We start from the raw sequence: 25876 nt of genomic DNA, 5'->3' as shown, positions 1-25876 counted from the left end.
TCCACGGCCAGCCCGACCCCCGGTCCGTCCTCCGGAGCGGACCCTCCGCCCAGTCCTCAGCTTCGCTCAGCTCAGTCTCAGTCCAGTCCTCAGCTTCGCTCAGCTCAGTCTCAGTCCAGTCCTCAGCTTCGCTCAGCTCAGTCTCAGTCCAGTCCTCAGCTTCGCTCAGCTCAGTCTCAGTCCAGTCCTCAGCTTCGCTCAGCTCAGTCTCAGTCCAGTCCTCAGCTTCGCTCAGCTCAGTCTCAGTCCAGTCCTCAGCTTCGCTCAGCTCAGTCTCAGTCCAGTCCTCAGCTTCGCTCAGCTCAGTCTCAGTCCAGTCCTCAGCTTCGCTCAGCTCAGTCTCAGTCCAGTCCTCAGCTTCGCTCAGCTCAGTCTCAGTCCAGTCCTCAGCTTCGGTTCAGTTCAGTCCAGTCCAGTCCTGCCCTCGGTTCAGTTCAGTCCAGTCCAGTCCAGTCCTGCCCTGCCCTCGGTTCAGTTCAGTCCGGTCCTGCCCTGCCCTCGGTTCAGTTCAGTCCGGTCTTAGTTCAGTCCCTCTCCCATTTCTCTCCCTCCCGTCCTTCCCTCCCTCCCGTCCCTCCCGTCCTTCCCTCCCTCCCGTCCCTCCCGTCCTTCCCTCCCTCCCGTCCCTCCTGTCCTTCCCTCCCGTCCTTCCCTCCTGTCTGTTCCCCTTGTTTTCTGCCCTTCCTGTCCTTTTGGTCCCTTCTGTTCCGTCTGGTCCCTGTGTCTCTGTCTGCTCCTTGGTTGCCCCGGTGGGTTTGGTTGGGTCCATGGGGCGCCGGGAGGCGCCCGTTGAGGGGGGGGTACTGTCACGGTTCCGCTCCTCTGTCCTGTCTGTCTGTTTGGTTGTCTCCCATCCTCTCCTCTGCCCTGTCTCTGTCTGGTTGTCTCCCATCCGCTCCTCTGCCCTGTCTCTCCCCTACAGCTCGGTGCCTGAGTGGAGTCTAGCTCCTCAAGCTGACTCCACTCAGGTAATCAACGACCTGCACAGCTCCCGGACAGCTGACAACCATTTCACTAACGACTCACCCCTACAATAAAGACCGGCTCAACCTTCCACTCCCTGCCAGAGTATTGAACAAGCAACCATGCAGTTCGGTTTGGTCTCTAGCCGCCTTAGCAGTTTCTGTTTTTGAGTTCTGCCGTGTTTTTTGACGTTGTGTTTCTCCTGCTTTTGTTTAGTTCGGCTGCCCGGGATCCCCCACTCCTGCCTGGATCCCCCACTCCTGCCTGGATCCCCCACTCCTGCCTGGATCCCCCACTCCTGCCTGGACCCCCCACTCCTGCCTGGACCCCCCCACTCCTGCCTGGACCCCCCCACTCCTGCCTGGACCCCCCACTCCTGCCTGGATCCCCCCACTCCTGCCTGGATCCCCCCACTCCTGCCTGGATCCCCCCACTCCTGCCTGGATCCCCCACTCCTGCCCGGAGCTCCCCGCTCCTACGCCCTGGTTTTCCCCCACCTAGCCACCCTCTTCACCCCACACAATAAACCATTCGCACTCAGCCAGCCCTGGTAGTGTGGTTCTCTGCTCTGGTCCACCAGCTCCGTTCGTGACAAGTTCGGATCTTTAGAAAACAGTCATATTTAAAATGTAGAAAATTGAAGTGGTTTTGTCTTGTAGGTTTTGTACAAAATAATCAGGTTAGCGAAATTATTCAAGGTTGTATGGGGAAAGAGGTACATGGTAATCAATAAGTTTGCATCATATGCCGAGCAGGCTTACGCAAACACTGCCTAACTACTTTTGGAGCTCAACCATTAAAACTATCTCCAGTACAAATAATTACTAGGCTTTGGTTCTATGACCTATCCTTGACATCCAAATCCACTCATATCATTTTACAATGCCCATATTGGCACTGCATCTTGAAGGTATTATGCAATATTTATATTTTTGAATGTAGTTTATATTATATTTATATAATTAAAGCTTAACTGTTTTTGTTTTTTTACTGCATAATTTGTTCGTTGTGACAGCCCCCAAACTGGAACTATCGTAACACTAAATTTCCTAAAAGTTCCACCAACTTTGCAGAGAAAGTATGAGTTTCTTTTTTCATCGTGGAGATGGTCAGTCAAAAAACACACCAGTGATATCAATGCATGCCTCAAAGTTGTCTTAATGCTGTTATTGTCACCAACACAACCCTGTCCACGAAACATTCATATTTATTTGTTTATTTAAATGTCATCTGTAGGTGACTCCCAACCAGTTAGGGCATTGATGGGGCTCTTAAAAATATCATCAGAGAAAACTTCCTTAAAGTGAGGCTTTTTCTGGCCGGTTCAGTGATTTCCTTCTTTGAGCCACTTTTGTTTGTGCCTCAGGGTTTTGCTTGTGCCTCTTATCATCTAAACTTCAGAAAAATTGCTGGTCACACCCACCCTGTTAGAGCTTTCACCTAGTTCCAGGGAAATACAGATGTTAGGCCAGAGCTACAAGTTGAACATATCCACGCTTCAGTTCACCACATTAATCACTGTTCATCCTAATATAGGCATGCTGACTAGAATAGACATGTCAATACTGTTCACAGCTGATTTGACCATCTCTTCAAGAATAAATTAAGGTTAATTACGTAGCCTATGGACAGACTAATTGAGTAGCTGTCTGCTGAATTCATAGATGCGTTCCTTTGATCAGTGTAAAGTGCAAATAGCGTTTAAAAAGGCAATAAAAGTGACATCAGTGCAAATGGTATTGACCTGTTTATCTGGTTTAAAGCAGGTGTAGGTGGTTATTTATGAAATGCACACATATACTTTATATATAATTATTATAATTGCAATCTCGTAACCATAAATGTGCCCCATCTCATTCTCACTGACATGAGACAAATGTAAAATGTTGAAATACATTAATTTTGGCCTAAAATCCTCATTTAAAATCAGATAAGGCTGTAAAGCAAGATCCATCACACGCTCTAGCAACTGGATTGAAGAAAGCGTTAACTAGCTGCTGGTGGGGCTTCCAGCAGCAGAAAAATTCAGTTATTGCATGGAATAATCAAAGGTGGATTTCTCCTTTGCGAATTTACTCATGGAAATGAAATGGGATCGGGCAGAGCTATTTATTTATTAATATATCAAGCATGGGGCATTACCTCTGTGGCATATTATTTTCTCTTCTCCCGGTGCCCCCTCCCCTCGACAGGCAGCATTAGTAAATGTGTGCTGACAGCAGAGGTTACCTTGAGCAGGCCGCTGGACCTGGGGGCTGTATGTCTTCATTTACCCCAGTATCTGCAGATGCCAGGGAAAAGCGAAAGTTATTTTCTGTGTCTGGCCCGTGGGGAAAACTGAGGCTAATGATCTTGGCCATGTTGATTGTTACCTTGCTCCTAAAATAGCACTTTACTTTTAGGAGCAAGGGCCAGGGAATGCAACCAGCAGCGATGAGACGGGATATGTTGAGTGAGCCTGTGTGTGTGTTAATACAGCAGAAGCAGAGGTGAGGGTAGGGGTTGGAGGTGTTCATGTCACCAGTTGGAACACCCCCCCCCCCCCACACACACACACACGCACATGGGAAAGCTTCCGAACCCAAGTGCCCAGAGTCAGGTGAGCAGTGTTATTATACTGGACCTTTGTTTCCACCTATTAATCATCTGGATTATTTAGGCCAACCTCAATGCAAACACCCCCCATTACCATGCAGTTCCCTATTATGTGAGTCTGTAGGTTAGTATGGCTTTAGGGTGATAAGTGTAAGCTTGTCTGATGTTACTGCATAAAGGAATAGTTTATCTAAAAGCAAAATCACAAGCACAGAAATGTAAAATGGTATGTTTGTCTGCCTTTACTTGCGATTCTTAGCATGCTAATGATGCTAACTAGCTTATTACACACTGTATATGAACAGTACTTTCAAAGCTAAGGAGTACATGTCAACCACAACCATGTGTAGGGTTACAGTATTACTGCTGGGAAAAGATTAACATTATTAATCGCAACTCATCACGTTTTTTTATGATTAATCAAGATTAATTGCATTGTTACATGCAGAATTCAGTGTTATATGAACAAAATGCAGTCACATCTGGTTTGCAAACACTTTAAATAAATAAAGTGCTGTATAATTGCACAGTATTCCCTTTACACAGTAGCAATTAACATATTTCTTGGAAATTTCAACCTAAAAATGAATGTTATCAAATCAAATAAAGCCAAAGCTGTTTGCCACGGCAAGGGCATTAATGTTTTGTCTGGTTTTTATAGAAAAACAAGTTGCCCTCAGAGTCCAGAGCCAGGATAATCACATTTTAACAGGAACCTTCCTGACAACAGCAAATTAACATTTATATATCTGTCTTCTTATTTTTCCTCTGAATAGACATCAGCAGAAACATTTTATCATGGAGCAGCAGAAACAGTCTGTGGTCAGTAACAGCTGTCCCTGTTAGAGTGCAGAACATTATATTGTACAGGAATTATCAGTGATTCACTACACCTGTCAGTGATGTCCATTCTGTGGATAATGGACATATGTACACTACCGTTCAAAAGTTTAGATGAAGATAATATTAAATGAATTAGAAATAGAGTCTAGACATTGTTCATGTGGTAAATGACTATTCTAGCTGGAAACGACTGATTTTTAATGGAATATCCAGCAACCATCACTCCTGTGCTCCAATGGTATGCTGTGTTAGCTAAGCATGTTGAAAGGCAAATTGATCAGGAAACCCTTGTGCAATTATGTGAGCAAATGAATAAAAGTGTGAGTTTTCATGGAAAGCATGAAATTGTCTGGGTGACCCCAAACCTTTGAACGGTAGTGTAGCTATTATGAGGCACCACCGCTACTGTTTCTCACCATTTTCCATCTCTAAACCTTTCTGTTAGATGTTTTTTCTAACTCTGCTCCCAGGGTTTCCATACTGTATTGCATTATTAATGCACATTCACGAAAATGCCTTCTCCTACATGATAGCATATCCAGTACTTAATATGTTTTTTAGCTACTTCATGTTTTTAATGTTGGCCTTCAACGTATTACCTCTACAAACTAGAAGCTTTAAGGCAGCTCAGTGTTTTGTGAGTTCACATGGTTAATGTGAGTCTGATGACAATTTTGCCATTTCCCACGAGGGCATAATTAAGGCTGTATTTGTAAACAGATAGATAGATAGATAGATAGATAGATAGATAGATAGATAGATAGATAGATAGATAGATAGATAGATAGATGGTGCAAGCCCCAATCAGATCCTTGGCGTTGTACCTTGTCTCATGCTGGCACATTTTTATCAGTCTTGAACAGAGCTGTACCCTCTAGCTCTTCCTTTTTCATCGTAATGGAATAGATAAAGAGGGTATGCGGACGGTAGGAAGCAGCCACAGAGCCAAAATGAAGGGTTATTACAGTTAAATACACGCTGACACTCTGTCAGCTAATCCTGGGGCGGCCATTATGGAGAAAACTAATATGCACATCAGTAATCAGGGCCAAAATCATTGTCTTATCTCGGTCCGAAAAGCACCTCTAAATAGCACTATAACAATCACTGTTAGATGATCTCCCCCAATATTTAGTACGAATTACTGACTTTTTAATTGGTCAGCCGGCTGTTATACCGTTAACAACCTTAACTGATTGCCTTGAAAAGAGAAAGTGTTTAAATTTGTTTGATGTCACGTAGAGTTATAGTGGTAATTAGTGATTATTTTTAGACCATAGCCTGCTACCATTGCTTTGACAATGTCAAGAGCGGTTCTTTCCTGTTTCAACCATTTTTTTCCCCCAGTTTGTAATGCAACAAGTTGTCTGGCCTGCTCAGAGCTGGCCTTTGGATGAACTGTTACTGTGAGCCAGGCACTAATTGCCCTGGATCAGATGCCGACCTCATTGATGCTCTTGTGACTGAATGGGAGCAAATCCCTGCAGCCGGGTTCCAGTCTTGTGGAAAGTCTCCCCTGGGAAGCACACTGAAGGTCCCATAGTGTTTCCCTTTCGGCAAACTAATGAAAGTCTCACATGCCTCCAGAACGTCTTTCAATTTTCATCACAAGATACTACAAAGATGGTTCATTTCACCATGATTAGAGAACTCCTGGTTTTAATCCTGTTCAAACAGACTGTCTCAGTAGTTGTAGCTTCAAATGCAGCTGAGCCAGTTGTGTCCTCATTCCCTTCAGGAAGGAGACTCTCTCTGTGTCCATGATTGACCTCAGAAAAAAACATATGACTGCATGGCAGCTGACATGGATGTGAATGAGTGTGTGAGACCAGAACTTTGTAATTCTTCTAACTTTCTCTCTGAGCGATTATTTTCACCCATCCATTGTTTTTAACTCGTGTATGGTGAGTTTGTCAGACAACGATGTGCTTAAAATTTTTGGAGGATTTCGCTCAGTGCAGAGCAGCAGCTTGGAAATGTCTCTAAAGTGTAGTTTTAATGGGATGCATTTCTGTCACTGTTTGTATACATGTAGCAGCTGCAGAGCAGAAAAACTTGGCAGACTGAGAAGCAGCTGTTCACTCAGAATTTCTCACCTGAAAGCAGCAGGCAGTTTGTACAAATTTTCAGGCTGTTGATTGTTGTTTATTAGTTTCTCCATGGAAACTGGTTAAAATCCTTAGTGCCTTGTAAAATTGGGAGGTCATCTAGGTGAAGGAAAGCTTGAGAAATGACAGTAGTAAGTATTTTCTTACTCTTACAGCCTTGATCTTATAACTCCAAGTTTTTAAGGCAAACGATGGGCACAGAATAGAAATGGATTTTAACTATGAGACCTTTGAGGCCATGTCCATGTGTCCAGTGTATCTATATAAAGTGAAACAAAAGTGAAATGATCACAGTCAGTCTTCAGCTGATAAAGCACTAAAAGTACATTTGACAAAGATCTTGGTTATCTAATTGTACTGAAGAATATGGGGTAAACATAAGGCATTTTCATTAAATGTCCAAAGATGCGCAACTAATTTGGAAAGCATACATCATTCAAATCAGCCCTGATGCACTGCTGTTAGCGCACTCAATTTATTGAATTGAGTTTAGTTTTAATTTGCATCCTAATTTGACCCTGGCATCTCTGACTAAAGCTCAGGGCACTTTTATTGCTCCCCACTCTGTAATCAGTCAGTTATTCATGAGTACTCTGAATACCAATGGTCTTACTCCTCCAGCTGCACTGAGGTAGGAACATTTCAGTCATTCGTATTATTTAAAGGCTGTGAGCGTGTGGGCACTGACATTCAATCCACACCTATTTAATGTAAACAGCTACAAAGGACAAAATAGATATACTCTCAGTCCGAAAATGTTTTAAGATACAAATAATGTGACTGGATGAGAGGTGAAAATGTCAAAGCCAAAGTCAAGATTGGTATTTCCTGAACATTGTATGTTAAACATAGTATGAGTGAATTCCCAGGTATGAGATTTGTATCAAGTTATTTTTTGTCTGCTTTTACTAAACTTTAACTTAAACTGACTTACATTCCCCAGAATGCCTTTTGGCAAACCCCAGAGAGAGTGCCTGAATGAATGTTTTTTAATGTAGGTGGAGGATGCAACAGTTCTGCTGGAGTTCTTCCAGTTGAAAAAGCAGGACTCACCCTTCCCACTCATAATGCAACTTGTCATAATACTGTGTCTTATTCAACTCTGTTTTGCAACTGTTGGTGAGGAAACAGGTACACTAAGCCTGCATCTTTCATCATGTCTGTGCAGTAAACATCAGGGTGACCTTTATGTTTTTGCCATTCATATAACATAACTCTAAGGATGAAATTGTTTGTTGATTGATTCCACCATTTTAATCCAAGCTGAAATAATTCCACAGTTTTTGAAAACCTTGTCAATTGGTGTTACAAAAAATGTACCATCAGTTACTTGGTCTTAAGACGACAACACTAGTCTGACTGATTTGGTGTAAAATATCTTAAAAATGCATTGCTGAATTATCAGATAATGTTCTGTTGATGTAAATACACTGGCTATGAAACATATTCACCCCACTTGGATGTGTCACCCTTTTGTTGCTTTTATACTGGAAATCATGGTCAATATAATTTGGCTTTTTTGGCAAGAATTTGCCAACATTTTTATATGAATCATGTCAATTATTTGAAATATACATAAGGTAAAGTAAATGATTGCATAAATATTCCCCCACTTTAAAGTGACTGGCCTAATTCAACAGAGGTCCAGCTAGTTGATGCCAGCAGTGTCACAGTTAGTGAAATGGAGAGCATCTGAGTGCAGCTGATGTGTCTCAGTGATTGTCATGTAAAAACATCTGTATCTGGAATATCCAGTCTGCTACAGTATGCCTGCTACAATTGCAACATGAAGACAAAAGAACACTCCAAGCAACTCAGAGAAAAGATCATTGAAAAGTATGTCAGGAGATGGCTACAAAAAGATTTCCGTTAAATCCACCATTAAGAAATGGAAGTGGTATGGCACTTGTTTAAATCTACCTAGAGCTGGCCTTCCTCACAAACTGAATGATCGGGCAAGAATAAAACTGGTGAGGGAGGTCACCAAGACATGCACGACCACTCTGAAGGCGTTAAAAGGTTCAGTGGCTCAGATTGGAGAGATACAACTGTCGTTCGGGTTTTTCACCAGTCAAAGCTGTATGGAAGAGTCAAAATGAAAAAGCCATTGTTGAAAAAAGCTCAGATAAAATCTCACCTGGAATTCATGCAGACAGGTTGGAGACTCCAAGGTCAATTGGAAGAAGGTTCTTTGGTCTGACGAAACAAAAACTGAGCTTTTTGGCCATCAGACTAGATGCTATGTTTGGCAAACACCGAACATAGTTTGGTGTTTGTAAAGGTGTAGACCACTATGAATGCTGAAAAGTATCACCAAATCCTGGAGGATAATTTGAGAAGTATTCTAATGGGTATGAGAAAAGTCACTCAAGACAACTACGAGAAGACAATTTATTTTCCAGCAAGACAACGACCCCAAGCATATGGCAAAAGGTCCAAAGAAATGGTTCAAAGACGACAAGGTGAATGTTCTGGAGTGACCAAGTCAAGAGCTGTTCACTACTGATCTCTAAGCAATCTGACAGGGCTTGAGCTGTTTTAAAAGGAAGAATGGTGAAGAATTGCAGTGTCTAGATTTTCAGGCTGAATGAGGCATATCCATACAGACTCAGTGCTGTGATCTATCAAATACTGACTTGAAGGGGGTGAATATTTATGCAATCATTTACTTTACCTTATAATTGAATGATTTAGTAGTTTTTACTTAGATATTAAAGAGCTGTCTTTCTTGCAAACTCTTGTGAAAAAGGTCAAATTATATTGACCATCATTTCATGTATACAAGCAGCTTGTATACAACTTTTTCTGTGTTCTGACCTTTTCTCTAACTCTGTGTTGAAAAAAATGCTGAAATTTCAAGGACTTAGGATTCTGCTGAAATGCTATCACTGTCATATAAACATCAACTTTATTTATATAGCACCAATTCAACATGTCATCTCATAGCACTTTCCATATTTTGCACAAAAACAGAGAATCGAACAATCCAAAATTGGCTTTGGATTCCCACTGACCAAGCAGCCCATGATGCTAGGAAAGAACTGATAAAGAAAATAAAAACTTTTGACGTGCAGAAAAAAAAAATCCAACAGAACCAGGTTCAGGGAAGACAAACATCTGCCTCAAATGGTCAGGGTGAGACTGGGGATGAAAGGTGTGGTGACAGCAGGAGGGGTTGGGGTTAAACCAATCGACCAGGTTTTTGGTGGTCTTACCTGGCCAGATTATTCCCTAGCACTGACACGGAATAGTCTGGCTGCACCTTTACCGTTCTAGTATAGGGAATAACTGTGGTGTGTTTGTATTTCTTTAAACCAATCACAGTCACCTTGGGCAGGGCCAAAACTACAAGGCAATGGTGTTAACTCAAAGTAGCGACAGGGGAAATGTTTAGGTGGAACATTTGCATGCAGGGAGAGGAGCACTGTCATAAAATAGATAATACACCAAAAGAAGCTAAAAAAAAAGAAAACTAGCAAGGCAGCCTTATTGGATGTTCCAAACCTTCAACAAAACATGAAATTTTCAGTGTGTAAGTTGATGCTCAAACACTGTTGTATTCTAACCTCAGTCCTTTGTTTACGTTTACTCTCATTCTGGTCTCGCAAAGGGAGACCACGAGTTGTGGCAGTACACAAATGATCCAATTTTTTTTACAGTTGCCAGTAGTCCAAGCGATAACCTTTCACAATAGCTACAGTATTAAAACAATATGGGGCACTGCCTACTAGAAGAACCAGTTACTACAATGACAATGCTTAAAGTGACTCATTATTAGCAGAAGTGCTAAATGACTTAGGGGCAAAAACCTTTGACCGGGACATTCCTTCCTTGACTCCACTTACTGTATTGCAAATTTTTCATTTAAACAAAAATGCCATGATCTGCTGGCCTAATTACCAGGATATTTATTCAGCACAACATAAAAATAAACCAATTTTAAATGCACTGTCTTTGTTCTTAGTTTCACATCCTTATGACATCATTATAAGCTGTTTCCTCAGACCTGACAAAGCCCCTCTTGTGCCACATAAGACACCGTACTGTTTCGAGAGGCTGATCAGTACTAACTGCGATGAGTAATCTGACTTTGTGTGACACTGAAGGGCTGCTAGCAGAACTAGCCTCAGACTTTTAAATTCACTCGGCCAGTAAACTCACTTATACAACAGCTATTAATGTTTTATTTGTTCAGGTATTGACAGTGACAAATGCAATAGCTGTTTATTTTCACCATTACTGAAATGCTTTGTTTTGGACTCTTCCTTAGATGATTTTACAGTCAGCTGAGCATGAATACGATTTGTGAATGTCTTATTGTAAGGTTGAGTGCAGAAACCCCACAGCTTCAAGTTTCCCTGCAGAAAAATATGACTATTTTTATCTTCACTCAAATTCCTTTCCATTCTTACCACTTCTTTTAGTAAGGATAGCTTTATCTGTTCAAAAGCTTTGAGGGAAAAAAACAATTGGAGCAGTGGTGGTGAAATAGCCATTCATTTAAATTCTACAGCACATATGAATAGCTCTTGTCTTTGTGCTTGTTTTCTGGCTTCTAGGGCACGATGAGTGCTGTTTTAGTATGCGCTTCCCTTCATCATATTCCCCTTATATGAGGGTAGGCATTCAGTAGCACGATAACTCACTCTGCTCAAAATTATTGTCCACATCCCTCTCTGGCTTTTCTGGCTGGCTGGAAAACCCAACGGACAGGGCTTTCTGCAGACCAACGCCAGCCACACGCTGAGACCCTGTCCATCTCCTTTGGCTTTTTTAGTGATTTTGTCCTCTTTCCCTCTCCATGCTTCCCTCTCTGGTTCTCCATGGGTCCCCTAGGCAGCGGCAGGTGCATTTAGGGGGCTATGGAGGGTCTCTGCCAGGAGCTTGAATGAAGCTTTTATAGACTGGCTTTCAATGTCCCTCCTGTTCCCCTCTGTGCTATCTTAGGAAAACCATTATCATCTCTGTTATGATCTACAGCCCTCCGATTGTGGCTTCTCCCAGTCAGAGGAGAGGGGCTTATAAAGACCTCCTGGGGGGTTGCGATGCTCCATTTCAATCAGGCTCGTGAATCAGCACCCCCCTCCTCTGCCACACACACACACACACACACACACACACACACACACACACACACACGCGCGCGTTCACGCACACACATTCCCCACAGAGACAGAAACTGCATGTAACTTTAAGGCAGCCAGGCTACAGTGACAGAAAACAAGACAAACACAGGAGTCTGACACCACAGCTTTCAGTGGAATTACTGCAGAATTAAGCCGGTGAACTGAGCGGAAGGCAAAATGAGTCAGCACAGCCTGTCATTGTCACTAGTCTAGCCATGGCCACTGTAAACCCAGGGATGAGAGTTAGCACTTTAAAAATTTGCAGCATTCTTTATCAAAACAAACATGTTATGCAACTATCACCGATTGCTATGCAACAGCAATCCAACCTATTTTCAGCTTATGGAAGCTTTTACATTTATACTTCAGAACATTCAGTGTCTTTTCCAGCAAAGAATCATCTGACACAGGCTGCACTGCACTCAGAACCTATAGATTGTTACAGATGGAAAGAATTGGAAAACTGCATGATAACCCAATAGATTCAGTGAGAACACCAGATAATGTATGTTAACAGCATGCTTGCGATGTCCATCCATCCATTATCGATACACCGCTTAATACTCATTAGGGTCATGGGAGGGGGGGATGAAGTCTGTCCCAGCTGACTGAGGGTGAAGACAGGGAACACCCTGAACAGGTCACCAGTCTGTCACAGGGCTACATATACATACAAACAATCACACTTGCATTTACAGCTACGAACAATTTGCAGTTCCCACTTAACCTCAGCATGTTTTGGACTGTGGGAGGAAGCCGGAGTACCAGGAGAAAACCCACGCATGCACAGGGAGAACATGCAAATTCCATGCAGAAAGATTCCGAGAAGACTGTGACGCAAACCAGGGATCTTCTAGTTACGAGGCGAAAGTGTTAACCACCAAGCCACTGTGGAGCCCATGTTTACAATGTGTTTTTTTAATTTATTTAATTATGTATTTATTTATTTATTTATTTCACACAGTCTTTTGATTCCGCAAGACGAAATTCTCTTTTTGCATATCCCAAAAAAATCTGGGTTCAAGTGCCCAGTAGTAGCAGCTTGGTAGTACTTGGACTTAACCCCCGACCTTCTGATCAGTAGCCCAAAGCTTTAACCACTGAGCCACTTAAAGCTAACAGATTCAGTTCCCTGGTTAAGATGACGTCAATTTGAGGCCAGAATATTATAACTGTCTTAACTTTGTCTTCATTGCTGCTTTTTTGCATATTCTGCAAATACATTCCTCATTTAATATGTCTTGCTGTCTTGCTTGTGTTTTAATTTAGTGTCATCTCTGTACGACTTGCACAGCATAATTAGAAAACCTCCTTTACCATTTCCGATGTGTCAGTGAGTATTGACTTCAACATTATGCTGGCCTTAGTCATTTGTGTGAATGCAGCTGACTGAATCTTTCGTCCTTAGACTCATTAAGACACAAACATTATTGACAACTGATGAATGAAAGCCATTGTATTTAGCTGTTAGAGAACACCATTACACCGCCCAAACCAAAGGCTCCAATGAAATGGACAGCATCATGGCAGTATTCTTGTGTAGGATTCCAGCAAAGCTTCTGTAATGTGCATAAAAGCCTGACTCCAGTTTAGAGGTCATGGTCAGTGAAGTCACCATATACTGATGCCTCTGAGTGCTTCTGCTCTCATGAGTTCCAGGTCAGCTACAGTATTGGTTGTTACAATCAATGAGAATCTAGAGAATAGAATCAAGAAATAATGCCCTTAATTTATTTACTGCAATACATTAAAGTGTTAGTCAAGGGTTTTTGTTGTTGTTGTTGTTTTTGTTGAGATTTTCATAGTTAATGGATTTTATCAATATGCTTATTGTTATTTTGAGAGAGATGATGTCATACAGTGGTAGAAAAATATTCCACAAAGCTCTCAAGTATATTTGATTAAGAGCTAAAACTGTGTTTCAAAACTGTACTAGCCAGAACATAGGCATAAATGTAAAGTAGGGTCTGTTTCTGCTTGGCTACAGAATACCTAATGACATCTGAAAACAGTTTATTAGGTACACCTGATAGTCCAATACAAAAGTCTAAATACACATTTAATAACTTCTCTCCAGTTATCCAGTTATCTAGCATTGCTGCTAATTCTTTTCTCCATTTTGTGAGCTATCTGCCTATTTTGAGGTAGAGCACTTTTCTACCAGAATGGGGTACTTTTTGGTAGATAATTTATACAAATAAAATTAATTCCATTGTATAACTATCAAATCATAAAACTATCATCATTGCTGTAAGTGTTTTTGTGTATCATGAAAAATAACAGGGCTGCACAGTGGTGTAGTGGTTAGCACTTCCGCCTTGCAGCAAGAACATCCCTGGTTCGAGTCCCGGCCTGAGCCCGGGATCTTTCTGCATGGAGTTTGCATGTTCTCCCTTTGCATGCGTGGGTTTTCTCCGGGCACTCCAGCTTCCTCCCACAGTCCAAAGATATGCTGAGGTTAATTGATCGCTCTGGATTGTCCGTGGGTGTGAATCTGGGTGTGATTGTTTGTCTGTGTATGTGGCCCTGTGACAGACTGGCGACCTGTCCGGGGTGTCCCCTGTCTTCGCCCGAGTCAGCTGGGATAGGCTTTGGCGCCCCCTGCGACCCTAGTGAGGATAAAGCGGTGTATAGAGAATGGATGGATGAAAAACAACAGGGGCAATCATCTCTCTAGTGTTTTTGATGCTTAGGTTTAAAAGATGGCTTAGGTTTAACCAGCATCATGTCTTTCTATTACCAGGGTTCCTGTTATTCTCCCATTATTCCTCCTCCAAGGAACATGGCGGAGTTATGCGACGACCGGTGTAGTTTGTCTGTGAGCTCATCTGTCTGTCTATCCGTGTGCAACATTACTCAAAAACAGACTAATGGATTTGGATGAAATTTTCAAGGAAGGTCAGAAATGACACAAGGACCACCTCATTAGATTTTGGCAGTTACGTGGCTTGTAGTCTGGAGTCATGGATTTGTTAAGGATTTCCCATTGCGAGATATAGCGGTCAGCACAGCACCACTGTAACTATGAAAACAAATGAATGCTGTGTCAGTTACCTGCATCAGTTCTCTCAGCCCGCTACATATTTCAGTCACGGAGTTTGGTATCCTAACGTGCACATGAATAACACACTCCTGCGCTCAGCGGAAAGTAATTATTACTTTGACAATAGGCATACATGAGTCTTTCCTTCCCTCTGTTAGCAACATTACTCAAAAACGGACTGACGAATTTGGACGAAATTTTCAACCAAGGTCAGAAATGACGCAAGGACCAACTGATTAGATTTTGACAGTGATGTGGCTTATAGTTTGGATCCACAGATTTGTTAAAGATTTCCCATTGTGAGATAGCAGCTGGCATGATGTCACTGTAACCATGACAACAAGTGAACGCAACATCAGCTGCCTGCTGACGATCACATGATTGTGATAGCCAACTACTGACTTATTGGGACTTATCAAGAAACAATTAGATACAATAAACAATTGATTAAATTGTGGGGGCATTTCTGAGTTTCCTTTCATTCCTATGTGAATTTTCGGGAGCATCTTCCTAATGTCAAGAAATTGCTTCTTAGATAAGCACTTCCTGTGCCACAGGAATGGTGCCAAAAATAAAAGCCCATAACATTAAAAAATATGCCTTATAAATAAAAGCATGGAGGGAACAGTTATTTTAACACTACCAAAACAAAGCCTCGCAAAAAGTGATGAATTGATCAACAGACCGAAAGAGTAATTTACACATAGCTCACATGATTCAGCGTCTGTACATAATGTACACATGCATAACACACGCCTGTGTTCAGCGCAAGGTCATTTTGTTCGTGGGTACATCTATATTAAATAGCCACATTCTATGGTGCAGTGATTTCTGATCATCAATAATAGTAAAATAAAATAAAATTCTGCATTTTTACAAAAATATGCTGCATTTCTGACAATGCCATATGGGGAAATGAGCAGCCTTGATGGAATACTGTGCTCTCTGAGTGCTTTTCTTGTTGTGGATAATTCACATACTACAGTTAAAGAGCCCTTTCAGTGAAAATGATGTCTTCTTTCTTGGTAACATGTCTCTATGGTGTTTTTTTTTTAATGTGTTGTGATGCATCAAAATGAGCACTCAATACCGGGGCTAGGCATTTGCACCTTGAAACTACAGCGTTTCAGTAATTCCTGCATAACAAACCTAAATAACCAGTCCTGTCAAACTGCAATGGGGGCCTTTTGTATGAGGATTCTTCTACATAATTGGTTTCTTGTCCAACTATATAAGGCCTGAGCTGCTCCAATATACATACAATTTATGTATAATCTGCATTTTAGAGGAAGCAATGGTGTAGTGTTACATCTAAGCCATTCTAAGGCAGGAAATGATTGTTTTCACCAACAAAAAAATGGTTACAAAGACATGAGATTGTCTGGGCTAAAATCGACAATCAGAGAAGTATCAATTTTCATAGAAGTACTGTACACCAATGAAGTTTTTCAATATAGATTTAGCCAAATTGTGTGTAATTTGAATGTTACAAAGTAATATTAATAGTGGACCAAAATAAATGCAGGTATTTATGAGGATTGATCAAAAGTTAGCATGGAACCATCTGTGAAAAGCACTGAATCTTTTTAACAGTGTTTAAATGATGACCTTTTAAGTAAGGGAGCGTTAGTTTGGTGGTTGTGGCCAACAAACCTATAGGAAACTATAATTGATTAACTGTCTATTGACTTGCCACACTTGTTTTCTTTTAAATCTTTTTATTCTCCTTTAAATATATTCTACTTGCCAGTGTTTATGTTATGCACTAAATCACCACATCAAGTTCATTCTATGTGAAAACCTACTTTGCACAAAATTGATTCTAATTTTAATTTTGGTCACCGTGCTGTGGTCCGCTGCATCAGATTACTTACATGCCATCTAACAGTAGCACAGGACATTCAGTACTTCACAGTACTCTGTCTTGACAGTACAACTCTAGGGATTCACTCCTTGTACACCACCATGTAATGTTGAGGAAAACAACAAGCATGCTCCACATACTCCAGATCGGATGCTCCTTGTCTTATTTTGGAAACTGCAGTTTAAAAAAAAAAGTTCTTTGTGTTCAATGGAGAAATTGCAAATGCACCAGTGGTCACAAAAACATGCGGAACAAAGTGAATAGTCTGATGGTAGACAACATTCTAACTCATTGCACTCATGACTTTCTCTGTGCATGCGCATTAAAACAGACTTAACTTTTTGATCAACCTCAGATGTGTAAGAGACTTGTCCAATGAAAAAAACCCCATAGTTGCTTGGGAAAGCAACTCATTATGACCTCAACTTCATTGCGACAGTGGCCTCTATTGACCAATGTAATTCAGATGGGAGAAAAAGAAGAGGCAAGGTTGTGCAGTCTTAGAGACTCAAATATCACATAGTGAGAAGGAAGTTTCCTTTTTCAACCTGAAAGGCACTATTTCTTTTAACCATACCTGTTCCATTACTGTAGCTGCTTGTTTGCTATTTTAACCTTAACAACAATGATTGTCTATTTAAACCTGATAACTTAAAGTTGGACGTTTTTTTCCTTATTTTTTTTCTTGCCTAAACCAAGCAGAATGCACCACTTGCAGTGCATTCAGAGCAGTCGATAGTGTCATTCAGGTTGGAGAACAAAAGAAAGAAATGTCAGACTACTGTATAACTGCCTGAAACTGCTTGTAACATTTGGTCCACGAAATAGGCAGCAATAACACAAACATGTGCCACACACTTTGCGATGTGACGAAATTACTGATAGCAGTTGTCAATCTAATGTCAGACCACATACTAGTCTTTATCAAGGATTAAGCCTAATTGCCGCCTTGCTGCTGCAATTTTGCATCGAACAGCATATTGACAGACCTTAGCGCTCAGAGGACAGACTGTTCATCATGGTGATGCCCTGTGAGCAAAGAGTGGAGGGTTAATCCTGTAAGGTGCTTTCAAAGTGCCTTCCTCATTCAGTTAGAAATAAACATTCCCCTTGATCCTTCGTTGTACATTCATGAAGGTCCTTTAACCATATGTAGGGACCACTTTGCATTCTACCCTCATTGCCAATGCCATTTTAAAAGAAGAAGCCCTTAGAGGGGCAATTTATTAATTATTAACTGACCCATGCAGTTATGCTATGTGGTCATGATGAACATAGGCTTTTAGGAACCCCCATCGACAGCATGCTTTAAATTTAAGACCTTGATGGAGAAACAATGCGAGCAAAAGCCAAATTTCAGAACTGCCCTTTGCACCAGCAGTGGGTAGGAAAATATATTGAGTTGGACTTTGTGAGAACAAAAGTCCTCCCGCCCTCCCACGGCGATTCACAATGATCTTTTATCAAACAACGCAGCGACATTGCCCTCTATCAAATCGGTTACCCATCAGCCATCACTCCAATTCAGGGGTTTTTAGCGTTGGCACTGGTACTCAATCACTGGTGCCTCTGTGGATTTCCCAAATGTACTGATCCTGCCAAAGACTCCATTGCCTTATTAAAGTGCAGTCAGAAAGGCAGCACTGTGGTGAAGTAGGATGCAGCAGCCTAAGGCAAGAGAATGAGAAGCTACTGACAAGCAAATTCATTACATTACTTTATGTTGATGGTGTTGTAAAATGGAGTGTGAGATGCTGCACAAAGGTCATCTGCTCACATGTTTCTGTTGTTGGGGAAGAATCTGAATGACTGAGTAAGCTAGTGGCAATGACTTGACCCTTCACTTGCATTCAGCAGACCAATCGATTTTTAACAGACACTCGGTGTGTTTGAACCAGGAGACGGCAGCAATGTGACACTTTCATAGGAGTCTTTGGCGTCATGAATTGTAATATTAATTTTTTTAACTATTTATTCCCTATTTTGTTGGTGTTACAAAACTGTGCCTTATCTGTTTCAGTGATATCAGTGGTGTTGTGATACTTTGTCAGGTTGGAATTGCGATCAAAGTGAACCCAGAATATTCAGGTTCCGTTCCAAAGGTAAGAAAATCCAATTCAAATCCGCACCGACATTTGCACAAAAGCAAAGCTAAAAGATCCATAACATAAGGAAACTCTGCATGTACAGTCTATTGCAGCACAAAGTGCACCTCTGTGCAATATCTCTTAAATGTCAAATTATTCCAAATGGTGCCACCTTTAAGCAGTTTCTAGATGTGATTTTCAATAAGTGCAACTGCATGAACATGTTTATAAAATGACCTGTGAACAGCAGAACTTACTCAGTGCTGGATCTATGAACTGTGTCTGTCTGCTTGACTGCATCATCACTCTATATGAAAAAGAACTGCCAGTGAAACTGAAATATGATTGTGATACTTTACAAAGATAGAGAAGGATACAGGAAGATTGCTGACCACCTAAAAATAATGGTGAGTGGTCTGATCTGTTCATGAGGCAGGACAGGTCACCGAAGCAGCACAGAAAACAATCAGAATTTTTTGTTTAGAGTTTGCACAAGTGTATTGTAACCTAAACCAACCAAGACCTTTGCTGAAACCTAACAGCTTTGGCACCTGAAATTAACCAAGAATATTTGTAGCATAAACAAATAAAACAACAAACCTGAAATGGAAATAACAAACTACTAATAGTGAGTGACAATGACACAAAACAACAGAAATTCATAGGACTCAAACCCCTGCCTTCTGGACAAAAGTCCTGAGATATATGTAGTCACAGAAGTGGCTAAAAATCACCATTTCACTGTTGACCAATGCAGTTATTAAACATTTTGGTGTGTGACTGTGTTGAAGTTGTAGTCATACTAACACTATGACATGTGAACGATATTTTCAATAAAATCAAATTACCTTGCAATACCATGCCCACTGTACTTTTGCAAAAACCGCCATAATTTGCAGCAGGCAACTAAAGATGAGTTGTCAGCACTGAGCAAAACAGAAAATGAGTGGCATCCATAGAATCTTATGCTGCTTCCACAAATGTCAGGTTTCCAGTATTCATGTTTGCCATTAGCAGTGCATGGTCTCAGGGCAGTACTGGGAATGTGTACTGCTATGGTAAGGCCCAAGGGCAAAACATGTCACCACTTGCAGTGCAAAATGTATGCTACACTTTCACACAGTAACTCATACAACATAAAGTGAGTTTGTGCAACTGTAATGTTTCCACTGTGTGTAGTTAACTTGGCGATGTTCATAACCCAGTTAGAGGTTGGGAAGGCTTTACTGGAGTCCATAAGTATTTACCACTGCGCCCGGTGAACAAAAATAGAAATAACACAGAAGTGTCATTCATGAATTTTTGCTACTAGAGCAAGGTGTTTGGGTTGTGAACATGATGGAGCAGTTGCTTAAAAACACGACACCCACTAGAGTACCTATTACAATAACACTTGTTTCCATTCCAGCTCACCATCACAGAATGACGTCACACTGGTTGGTTGCTATATTATCATTAAATACATCTGTGCTGTCCTACAAGTCATAAAACTAAGAAACATTTCTTAACAGCAGCATCACAGGGTGCATGAATTTTAAATGCAATGACTATTAACATGGTGGGGCAGTGGTTAGCAGAAGGTCCTGGGTTCTTTCTGTGTGGAGTTTACATGTTCTCCCTGCATGGGTTTTCATCAGGTTCTCTGGCTTCCTCCCACAGTCCAAGAACGTACTGAGATTCTAAACTGTCCACAGGTTTGAATGTGAATGTGTTTGCTTGTTTGTCTCTATATGTAACCCTGTGGTAGACTGGTGATCTGTCCTGGTGAAGTCAGCTGGGATAGACTCCAGCCCCCCACAACCCTACAGAGGATAAATGGATGAATGACTGTAAACAAAGTGCACAAGGTAGAGTATTCTAATGTTTTGTACGACTTCGTGGAAAGTGCAGTATGTAGTATTTTGCCATATTTAATCTGCAGTGGATTAAATATTCTGCAATGGATTAACCTACTCCTGATCTGGAACAAAACTCTCATGATACAACAGCAAATATTTACAATTTGACCACACAGCAAAATATATTAAATCAAGAGATTCATTACCCACCTTAAGATACTTAATTAATCCCAAAGTGATAAAAATGATTGGTCATGCTTTAACTCTTTGTGCCTAAAGTGCAAGCATAGCATAACACTGTAATTGCCAGGTAGCTGAAATGCAATAAATGTCTAATTGGTCCGTGTTTGCAACACACCACAGAGCATTACATATCACATCCTCCACAATGATGTCATTTTGATAGAAGTCCAATGCAAAGCAAGTTAAGAAAAGAAACAATCCTGCAATTATGGTGAGAACTCTTCACAGAGGCTCTCGGCATAATTAATCAACCTTTACAGTACTGGGGTCACTGAAAGGGTAGAGTCGTCACAAATGTATAGAAAAAAGCTTAAAGATGAAAAGAGACTATCCGTCAGCTGGCTCTGACCTTCCTCCTCCTGTCCTGTAAAGTCTATAATTATACAATCCAGTAAGGAAGCTCATTTGTGAAATGAATTGGCTCCACACTATAGATTTAATTGTGTGTCACTTTTCAGCTGATAATGCCATTTATTCACACAGGTTCAGGTATTGAATAATGTTGGATAATTCATACAGTGCCGTTCAGGCTGTCTGTTTCATGCAGGAAGGAGGGGGTGGCTTGTTGAAGCTTTGCTTGCCAGCTCCCTGCCACTGAGTCTTGAATACTAAATGCCCAAAGTGGGCGATGCATAATGGGAGATGACATATTTGTTGATGCATGTTGTTTTCATGCAAGATGAATGTACAGAAAGTCTTTGTCATAGTTTACTATAAGAATTATGATTCATGCTTTTGGTGAGTGGACCGGAGAGTGGACCACACGGGCAGCCGCATGGATCACAAATAAATAGAAACTCAGTGAATTACTACATCAATGTGTCAGAACTAATATCAAATTCTGTCATTCCAGACTAAATAGCAGATAAATTCTGTACAATGAAATTACTCACAGCTCTATAATGATATACAGGTCAGCAAAAACTGAGGCCTGAGCAGTGCATTCGAATGCTCTAAGAAGTAAGTCTTACAAAGCCAGGCTCTGTGTTAGTTGGCTCGACAAAACCTGCAACCCAATTATATAGTTTTTCTTTAGCTGAGAGTCTGTATGGCTCGGAGAGAATATGGCCAGGACAAGAAATGGTGAAAGTGTGGTGCTTCTAACAGCGGCTTTAAATCCCAAACTCAGAACAGAACCTCGTCCAGAGCAGTTTAGCTGTGCGGGATCAGTTCCCATGGTGCCCTAGCAGGTTAAATGGGAGCCGCCTTGATGACATGCACTCCCATACAAAACCACCCCAATCATTCTACAGTGGTTCAGTCTTTCCAAATAGGAAGTAATCAGGTGAAAATTGCTGGGATGTCTAATGCATGAATAAGCTGGTCAAATTTGTAGTAGCAGATGTAGCAGCTGTATTCTGCACTGATAACAAGTAGCAATAGACTAGAATGGTAATCTGTTAAGGACAAACAGTGTATGCCTTTTGTAGAGTATTACACACTGCTGTTTTATGATTGTACAGGGTGTCCCAAAAGTCTGGACACACAGGAAATTGCATTAACTATAATTGTTTTCCTCCACATATTAAACATGGATTTGTCAAAAGACGAAAGAGTTGAAGTGGTACTTCTCAGTGGACGTGAAGGATGGACATAGATAGATAACAGATGAAATTAATGCACATCATCCAAGGAGGATTCCACCTGGCTTTTCCACGATGGTGAAGGTGTTTAAAAAGTTTAAAGAAATGGGCAATGCCATGGACAAACCCGTTCTGGATGACAAAATGTATTAGCCAAAACTAAAGAATTGATTCCGGTTGAAATTCATCCTAAAACATCACTTTCCTAACCCTAACCCTAGCTTTTGATATGTCCATCCTTCATGACCACTGAGAAATATCAGTCCAACTCTTTCTTCTTTTGACAAAGCCATATTTAATCTATAGAGGCAAAAAAAAAAATACATTTAATGAGATCTGCCATGTTTCCAGACTTTAGGGACACCATGCATTTTAAGAGTATGCCAGGAAAAAAAAAAGTCTGGCTGTAGAGGAGGAAGTAGAGTCTGTTTTGTTTAGCTGGAGTGCAGGTACAAGGACTATAGCCCTAGCATTGTCCCCTGTCCTTGTATCCTACAATGGGAGAGTTGCACACAGGTTACACTGCCATCTGTAACAATTGATGACATTGTCTTGACTGAAAGCAGCTGGAGTAAATGCTGCTAACTGAAATGGAGATGGCCTGCTGCTTTTCTTCACCACTAGATTTTTAGTTCAGATGTACTACTCAACAGCATTTCTAGGACTTGTGGAATTATGTGTCTTTCTAAAGTTTGCTTTGCCAGAACTGAAGCCAATTGTCACTTCCTCGTTCTGTTTCCGTGTAGTTTACATTTCTATTATCCACCCTGTTTTAATTTGGTAAAATCAGACACCAAATTAACTCAAACAAAACTGAGGTAGAGCACTGAATACAGTGCTCAGTTATATACATTACCAGTCAAAAGTTTGGAAACACGTTTTCATTTAATGTTTTTTCTTTATTTTCATGACTGAAACTATTGTGTAGATTTTCAATGAAGGCATGAACCACTGAAGGCATGAACCAGCATGGCTACCACAGCATGCTGCAGCGACATGCCGTCCCATCCGTTTTGTGTTTAGTTGGACCATTCTTTCTTTTTCTACAGGACAATGACCCTAAACACATCTTCAGGCTGTGTAAGGGCTATTTGACCAATAAGGAGAGTGATGGAGAGCTGCGTCAGATGATCTGACCGCCACAGTCACCTGACCTAGACCCAGTCCAGATGGTTTGGGATGAGATGGACCACAGAGTAAAGGCAAAAGGGCCAACAAGTGTTCAGCATCTCTAGGAACTCCTTCAAGACTGTTGGAAAACCATTTCAGATTACTACATGAAGCTCATCCAGAGAATGCCAAAGGTGTGCAAAGCAGTAATCAAAACAAAGAGTGGTTATTTTGAAGAATCTAAAATGTAAAACAACTTTTGATTTAATTCACACTTTTTGTCTATTGCATAATTCCATATGTGTTCATTCATTGTTTTGATGTCTTCAGAGAGAATCTGCAATGTAAATAGTCATGGAAAAAAAGAAAAGCATTGAATGGGAAGGTTTCTCCAAACTTTTGACTGGTAGTGTATAATTATCACTAATGTTAAGAGCAGGTTCCCTCAAAATAAGAGCATGTCTTGAAAATGTTCGACTTTGAAAGGATGAGTGAAACTCCAACGAACACAGCTGTACGTCTCCAGTTAGAGTGTCAAATCTTTTTTTTTTTTTTGAGTATTTCACACACAGAAGTTTAGTCTGAACTCCTCTCAACAAGGCTTAACAGTATGTTGCAGTTTGTGGAAGTTGTTAGGCTTCCAAAGCTTCCTTCTTTTCTCTGCAACATAGAGAGGAAAAATGCTGCTGTTGTTGTCTATAGGAAGAAGTCAAATGAGGATTTAGAGAGAAGCGAGGATTATTGACAACCTGAGACTCAACTCATCAATGACTAAACAACTGCACAAAACTTTCCATTGACTTTGAATGAAAAATGTGTCAGATTTGTTTTTGTTTTTGTTTTTTACTTGTTATTTATAGTCTGTTACAACTGTCTAGGGTGGTCAATGAGTAACAAAAACGCCGAACAAATGCTGATTTCCAGGGGGATAGGCAGGGATTTATTTGAAAGGTCCAATGTCAATTTAATTGTAAGTTATTTTTTCTAATTTACTGCAGACACATGACTTGCCTCCACGACAGCCTATATGTGAAGCCATTCTGTTTACTGATGAGCTTTGGAAGTCACAGGTGCACCAACAACCCAACATCAATCCCTATTTGAGCCCGTGTTCATCTCTTATTTTTAATTCCTGTTCATTCTGTCATGCTTTATCATTTTTCAGTTAATCTATCCCCAACTCATTCTATTGGTATTTTCATCATTAAATGCTAAAATATTTGTTGACCCAGTTGAAAAACAAGACTAACATTAAAAAAACATTAAAACCAAATGATGTTTTCATGTTTTTTAAGTATTTAAAAATATAATGACAATGTAATTATGACAAAATGAACACACAAAAAAATACTGCACAAACATGTAAATATATGCTTTTTAGCCCTCTACATCCAATACTTACTACAAGGTTAAAAAAAAAATCTAAATGACACCATGAATCAGCGCGGAAAACTAAAACCAGAGAAATTATTGAATCTTCACGTTTTAGGTGGTATTTGAAGTATTTATCTCTGACATGCTGTTTCACTGGAAAATTCCACTAAATCTAAGATTTTGATAATATTTCATCCAAATTGCTTTCTGTGTTTCAATTAAACATTTTGTTTGCACCAGATTCACTCGAATGCTTCTAGGTGCAACCAAGAAACTAGCAAGAAGTTGCTCTGCTTGGCATTATATTATGGCATTTTTGACATTCTCTACCTCGTCATGTTTTGCCTGCTTCAAGAGAAATGATAGGAAAGGAGCAAAAGATGGTGAGAAGCTTCCTTGAGTTCAGAGATTTAACGTCTTTTTACTTTCCCTGCATATATCTGCTGAATCCATAGTCTAGCACACTGGCTGTAATATGTGCTGTCATTGCTTTCATCAGCTAGTGTGGCTACTGGAAGGAATGACTAAGTTCTAGGATTAGTCAATCAATCAATCAATCAATCAATCAATCAATCAATCAACCATCTGAAATATGTACACCAAAGAAATATTACAACTATGTTATCTGATGCTTCAGCTCCTCCTCTCCAGCAAAACTCAAAGATTGAACAGTATTTTAATAGACAAGTGTAACACCCTCCACCTCTGGCTCCAGGTAGTATAAGGTTTTCCCTGCCACCTCCCTTCTCCTCTCTCCTCAGGTGGGTGTGAGTGTGCGACCCGGCTTGTCGGGGAAGTGTCTCCAATCCAAGCAGTAGCAGTTGGCACACGAGCAAGTGGGAGTGATCTCATCAACTGCATCCTTCTCCGTAAGACCAGACTCTGCACACTACTCAGCGCCAAACCATCGAACAGCCTCAGTTAATTCCGACCCCTATTCAGTCTAGCTCCCTTTCCTGACAACCTCGTGCTGACCTCTTGCTCTTTGCTTTCCAGCCTGGACTCCATGCCTGCTCGTGCTGCTTACTTCTTGAATTTGCTTTGGGATTAATAAAGTACCTACCTACCTACCTACCTACCTACCTGGATCATCTCTGCT

At 40.8% G+C, this 25876-nt stretch overlaps 1 protein-coding gene across 1 annotated transcript; it reads left to right on the top strand.

Annotated features, from left to right (window-relative positions):
- LOC127534485 (serine/arginine repetitive matrix protein 1-like) lies at positions 1-25548 on the top strand (the record flags this gene model as incomplete). Its single annotated transcript, XM_051949734.1, has 2 exons — positions 1-389; positions 25539-25548. Coding segments are annotated over 2 exons (399 nt in total), but the record flags the coding sequence as incomplete, so codon positions are not given.
- Between the last annotated feature and the right edge of the window lie 328 nt (positions 25549-25876).

The sequence above is a fragment of the Acanthochromis polyacanthus genome, chromosome 6 (assembly GCF_021347895.1).
Source record: "Acanthochromis polyacanthus isolate Apoly-LR-REF ecotype Palm Island chromosome 6, KAUST_Apoly_ChrSc, whole genome shotgun sequence".
NCBI classification, from domain to species: Eukaryota; Metazoa; Chordata; class Actinopteri; family Pomacentridae; genus Acanthochromis; species Acanthochromis polyacanthus.
Note: the sequence above shows the minus strand (reverse complement) of the source record. Positions and strands in the feature narration are given on the sequence as shown.